The sequence below is a fragment of the Mauremys mutica genome, chromosome 4 (assembly GCF_020497125.1).
Source record: "Mauremys mutica isolate MM-2020 ecotype Southern chromosome 4, ASM2049712v1, whole genome shotgun sequence".
NCBI lineage: Eukaryota > Metazoa > Chordata > Testudines > Geoemydidae > Mauremys > Mauremys mutica.
Genome location: NC_059075.1, coordinates 61,541,246 through 61,547,192, shown reverse-complemented (window position 1 = coordinate 61,547,192; position 5,947 = coordinate 61,541,246). Strand labels below are relative to the sequence as shown.

At 43.2% G+C, this 5,947-nt stretch overlaps 1 protein-coding gene across 1 annotated transcript; it reads right to left on the bottom strand.

The window, feature by feature from the left end:
• Positions 1 to 3,246: 3,246 nt before the first annotated feature.
• LOC123370465 (carbohydrate sulfotransferase 9-like) lies at positions 3,247 to 5,478 on the bottom strand. Its single transcript, XM_045017059.1, has 3 exons — positions 5,366 to 5,478; positions 4,763 to 4,923; positions 3,247 to 4,260 (listed from the first exon to the last, which is right to left on the bottom strand). Exons 2-3 carry the CDS (start codon positions 4,866 to 4,868, stop codon positions 3,416 to 3,418), a joined length of 951 nt encoding a protein of 316 aa, XP_044872994.1. The 5' UTR covers positions 4,869 to 4,923; positions 5,366 to 5,478; the 3' UTR covers positions 3,247 to 3,415.
• Positions 5,479 to 5,947: the final 469 nt, after the last annotated feature.

Genomic DNA, 5,947 nt, shown 5'->3' with positions numbered 1-5,947 from the left:
GCGCACTGGGGTCTGGAGCCGGCCCTGGGCAATGCCTACAGCAGACATTGCCAGCAGCGTGTCTGCCTGCATCTCTCCTTCGCTGGCCGCAGTGGGGAGTAGGATGACCAGATGTCCTGATATTTAACCCTTTGCCCCGTGTCCCTATCAATGTACCATCGGGATGCCGTTTGTCCCGATATTCAGGTAAGGAGGCGAGTGTGAGGGAAGCACTGACCCTGTGGGTTCTGTGGGGCTGGGGCACCCACAGGGAAAAATTGCAGCCAAACTCCCCACTCCTCACCTCCTTCTCCCTCTCTCCTCCCAGCATGCTGCATCCCCACTCTCCCCAGCACTTTGCTACCTCTTAAAGCTAGGATAATGCAGACCTTCTGGGGCTCAAATACTATTGAGAACATGTTCAAAACCTTCCTGCAGGATCTCACATTTCCTCATGATGTCATAGTGAATGTTGCAATGCAGAAAAATCCCAATGAATGTTGAAATGTTCTGACTGGTGGTGGTGATTATTGTTGGATTGTTTTTATGTTTTTTTAGAATAAAGTTAAAAACTTCCTGGTCACTTCTCTAGGAGAGAGGAGTTGTTTGGAGTTTTCATTCTGGATCAGACCATGGGCCAGATTCTGGTTCTAGCTATGGCAGTGCAAAGAGTCTCCGAAGCGGCTACACACTTTTTAGCTGAGCATTCCCATGACCGGGGTGGGAGGAACCCAAGCTGGCACAATGCCAGCCTTTCTGCAGCTACACCAACTCCTTCCATCACCCACAAGGGTAGGGGACTTGATGGGGTGTGGTAAGAGCACTCCTGTACTCTTGCAATTTCCAGATGTATATGTAGTAATGATTCTGTTTGGTGCCCTGCACATTTACATGTAAGATGCCTGCCTGCTAGAGGATTCCCAGTGGAGACTCCTGCATGGTTAGGGACACACATTACTTTGTATTTTTTTATTAATTGAAAATCAAAACAATCTAGAGTAAAAGTGGATGCTTTGAAACATCTGTATATGGAAAGGCTATTCCCCATCCCTTTCCCCCATCATACCAAGGATCTCTGTGAATTTCACATACATTCAAGGCAATCAGATCAGCAGAAGGAAAAATCTCATACAGGTGGAACATTTGTTACATTGATTCAGTAGACAAATTGTGACTCAAGGTGCCTAGGATAGCTCACAATGAAAATGCCAAGGTCAGGGCAGGCTTCAAAAAGAAGAGCAGATTTTCCCAAAACTGGTGGTTAACACTGACTATAGTTAGATTAATGAACCAGTCACAAACTGTGCTCCCAATCCCTCCCAGTGGTTATCAAGAAGCTAGAAAAAAGAACTAACATAGCCCCCTTTATTGCATTCCAGTCTCTGGCTCCCAATCAGCAAATAGGTCCAGAAAAGTGAAAAGTTACTTAAAACTCTATTCACCTTACAAAATGTTCTTCTGATCCCCCAAGGGCCAGCCACATTACCAGATCAATACTAGTTTGGATATTACCCAAAACACCATGCTTCCAGACAATCATTTAGTATCTAGTTTCTAGTATTAGAAAAGAAAAGAACAGGAAGAGAGTTGTTAGATGGTCAAAGCAATCAGATACATACATATGACCTCAGAATCCATATATCAGGTTCTTAGCAGCACTGGTTGGTTTGCTGACTTGTAAAGTCCCTCTGGAACACATCCAAACCATGGCTGGGTCTATCAGTCCTTTATTCAAAGCTTTAATTTGTACAGAATCATAGAATCATAGACTATTAGGATTGGAAGAGACCTCAGGAGGTCATCTAGTCCAATCCCCTGCTCAAAGCAGGACCAACACCAACTAAATCATCCCAGCCAGGGCTTTGTCAAGCTGGGTCTTAAAAACCTCTAAGGATAGCGATTCCATCACCTCCCTAGGTAACCCATTCCAGTGCTTTAGAAGTTACTCCAGAGGTGAGAAGCATGACTGAAGATGAAATGGAGGTGATGCAGCTGCCTTTTTATATTCTTTTCCATGTGGCTTATACATCTTTTGTCCCAAACACAAGTTCACAGCACATGGGCATGGAAAAGTACTTGGAGTCCCCTGTCCATAGGCATATCCCGACATGTCCTGCTGACTCATAGATGTAGCCCTGGCTTCTCTCAAAGAGTTCATTGTACAGCTGATTGCCCTTGATGAGCTATCAAGGAGGCTGGATAGTGCTGATGCTAATCTGTCTGGGGGTGTGTCATAAACAGCTAGTTAAGGGTTAAGGTCTCTCTTACCTGTAAAGGGTTAACAAGCTCAGCGAACCTGGCTAACACCTGACCAGAGGACCAATCAGGGGACAAGATACTTTAAAACCTCAGTGGAGGGAAGCCTTTGTTTGGGTTCTTTGTTTTGGGGGGTGTTCTCTCTTTGGATCTAAGAGGGGCCAGACGTATATCCAGGCTCTCCAAGCTTCCTGAAATATTCTCTTCTATTCAGTATAGTGAGTATTAGAAAGCCGGATTAGTCTTTTGATTGATTTCTGTATTTGCAAATGTGTGTTTGCTGGAACAATATTTTACCTCTTTGCTGTACTTGTACTTATGCTATAGTCTCTCTAGTTTTTATAAGCTGTATACCCTGTAAGCATTTCCATCCTGATTTTACAGAGATAGTTTTTACTTTTTCTTTCTTTAATTGAAAGCTTTTCTTTTTAAGAACCTGTTTGATTTTTCCCTTGTTTGAGACCCCAGGGGATTAGTCTGACTCACCAGGGATAGGTGGGGGGAAGAGAGGAGGGGGGAAGGTGAATCCCTCTTTGTTTTAGATTCAAGGAGTTTGAATCAAAGAAGTTTTCCCTGATGACCAAGGGAGGGAAAGTCTGGGAGGGGGAATGGTTTATTTCCCTTTGTGTTAAGATCCCAGGAGTTTGGATCTGGGTTCCCCCCGGGAAAGGTTTGGGGGAACAGAGAGTGTGCCAAAACACTATATTTTTGGCTGGTGGCAGTGTTACCAGATCTAAGCTAGGATTTAAGCTTAGAAGGATCCATGAAGGTCCCCATCTTTTGGACGCTAAAGTTCAAAGTGGGGAATAAACCTATGACAGGGTGTAACCCAGATACACAGCACAAGTTTGATATATCAATGAACAACACATTTATAACTCATGATACAAAGATGATAAATATATAAGAACGAACTTATCATATTTAGCAAATCATACCTTTTCCACTGATACTTTACATGGCATATCTGGCATAAGAATCATTACAATTTTGTAATATTGGTACTGATAATATAATTAATGATGTCCCGTATTCCATACAGCATCACACGAGTGCCTACAACTAATAGCTTTATGAGCTACAAAACACCAAAAGTGCTTGACTGCTACAATCAACCACCTGTAATCATCTTTGTAGACAACTTCATGTGATTTTCTATGAATAAAAACTGCCTTCCGGCTCATACTGTATCAGTCTTGTAAAGGTTCATTTTCAAGTCATAAGGATAGTTGAACAAGGCAAAATCCATCTGGTACAGCTTCTTGATCTTTTCAATTTGCTCTGAGCTCAGCTTTCTGAGATATTCCAGGGTGATATCACCACTAGTACGTTTCTCTGAGCTATGTGTCCTAAAGTTAGGGTAGTGCAGATCCTCTGGGGCTCCAATGTTCCTGAGAACATGTTCAGAATCTTGTTCCAAGGTCTCAAACTTCCCCAGGATGTCATAGTGAATGTTGCAAGGATCACAGAGTAGAAACATTGGTTGCCAGTGAATATCCAGATGTTCTTGTTTTTTTGTCAGAATAAAGTTAACAAACTCCTGGAAAGTCACCTTTTCAGTTGAATTTTTGTTTTTCCTGCACATGGCCTTGATCTCATTTGCCACAGTGATACTATAGTATGGCTCAGAGTGCAGAAGCTTGTCTCTGTAAGCTGAAACCAACCGTTCCAGGGGATCTCTGGTGAACATCACTTTGGTGTAACTGGTCAGCAATTTATCCTGGTAGTCAGAAGGGTAAGAACTCAGCCTCTTTATCAGTGGGGTACGGTGGATGAAGTCCTGTTGCACTTCATTAGCCTTTCTGCTCAGATTCATTGTGAGGAGAAGGATGATTTTCTTCCAATTGGAGCAGCCCACCTTGGGCACCTCACAGTAGATGAACTTGTGGTTATGTTCCACAAAGATCTGTCTTGCAACATTATGTTTCAGTTTGCTTTGTGAATGAGAGAGGTTGTTCATCAGGCAGGTAGAGTTCAGTATGTCTCTGCGATAGACTTGACTCATCAGCCAATCTTCCTTAGGAACTGGAAAAGAAGATGTGTGCAAGAAAGGAAGATACACCATCAGTGTAAAGTCATTTCGCTGAATTCTCTTTTCATTCAGGAAATGAATGAACTCAAACTAACTACTTGAGGAATGAAAATAGCAGCTCAAGATTAACACGAATCTCTAGTTCACTGTCACTTGCCTACACTATTACAGGTGTGCAACACAAGCTACCATGATTATTAAAAGGCTTGTTAGAAGGAGAACCTGGGAAATGAATGGCAGGAGCAATATTCTTACGGAGAATCCTGCCATGCATCTTCAAACACTTACCTTCAGTGGGAAATGTGGCTTTTTGTGGGTTTCTCTTCCCTACATGTGTCAGGATAACAAAGAATCTGACAGGCCAGGCCCATCAGATATTTTATTTGTATTATTTGTACATGCACCCTCTTTGTGCTACATATTTTATATGCTTCAAAAAGATGGTCTCTGTTCCAAGAAACACAAAATCCTTCTATCTATATATTCTTTACTTACTCATCATTTTTGTTTGCCACTTGTAGAATGCCCCAGAAAGAAGACTTCCAAAAATGAAAATTAGGACAAGGAAAATGAACACCTTCTGGAAAACCTTGTCCACCATGTTTTCCCAGGAAGGAGAAGGATGTGGCCTTTGTGCAGGGAATTTGTCTTCCTAGCTACAAGAAAATGAGAGACAGTTTATTGTATGAATTTTGTTACAAAAATATCATATGCTACACAGAGTATAAGAGGTCAGAGAATCAGTGAAATGCCAGGAATGTACTAGAAAGAGGCTATTTATTCTAACCAATGTATATCATGTATGTGATATATTTTCTGTAACAAAAATACCTCATGAGTTGGTGTACCAGGTCCTACCTCCCCTCCAGATGGCACAGGCCTACCCATTCTAAAGTAAATCTGGGCCCATGCTCCCTCACACCTGCTTATAGTCCATGCAGTGCTGGAAAGTTCCACATACACCTATGATGGACTTTGGCCGTGTCTATACTACCAGCTGTGGTCAACACAAGTCAGTCAGAAAATAGCTGCTATATTTAGTGTATCGCTCATGTTCATCCATACTTGGCTCCTTGCATCAGCGCGTCACATACTCACCAGGAGTACTTGTGTCAAAGCAAAGTGCGGTGCACCATGAGTAGGTATCCCAGTGCACCATGCACCATACTCCAGTCCAATGCCTTTTGGAGAATTTTCACAATTTGTTCTGGGGCGCACAAGAGCGACGCAGGAGGGACTGGAAGCAAAGGGTCAAGTTCCAAGCATGCAACTTTCTGCGTCCCATAATGCCATCCCCACCCCATAATTTTTTCACCTTTTTTAAAAATCCTATAAACGTGTACAGCTCTTATCACTGTCAGCTCCCCTCACCTCCCACTGCAAAACAGCACACCCACACCCCACTGCCAAAACCCATGATGGAGGGGACCAGTCAGTGCATGGGAGGGTCCACAATACTCCCCACTGCAAAATAGCAAAGCACTTTGGAAGGAGGAAACCTTGCTGCTGTGCCTCTGGTGCTCCCCCAACCCCAGCTTCACCTCCAAAAAATCCCTCTCTTCCAGGTGCATTGTAGGGTGCTGGTGGGGTCCCCGCCAAGTATGGTGTGCAAACTGTTGTAAAACCAGCAGGTCTGCAGCTAGATACCAGATTGATTGTTGGCTTTCCTGGTATGCGTGG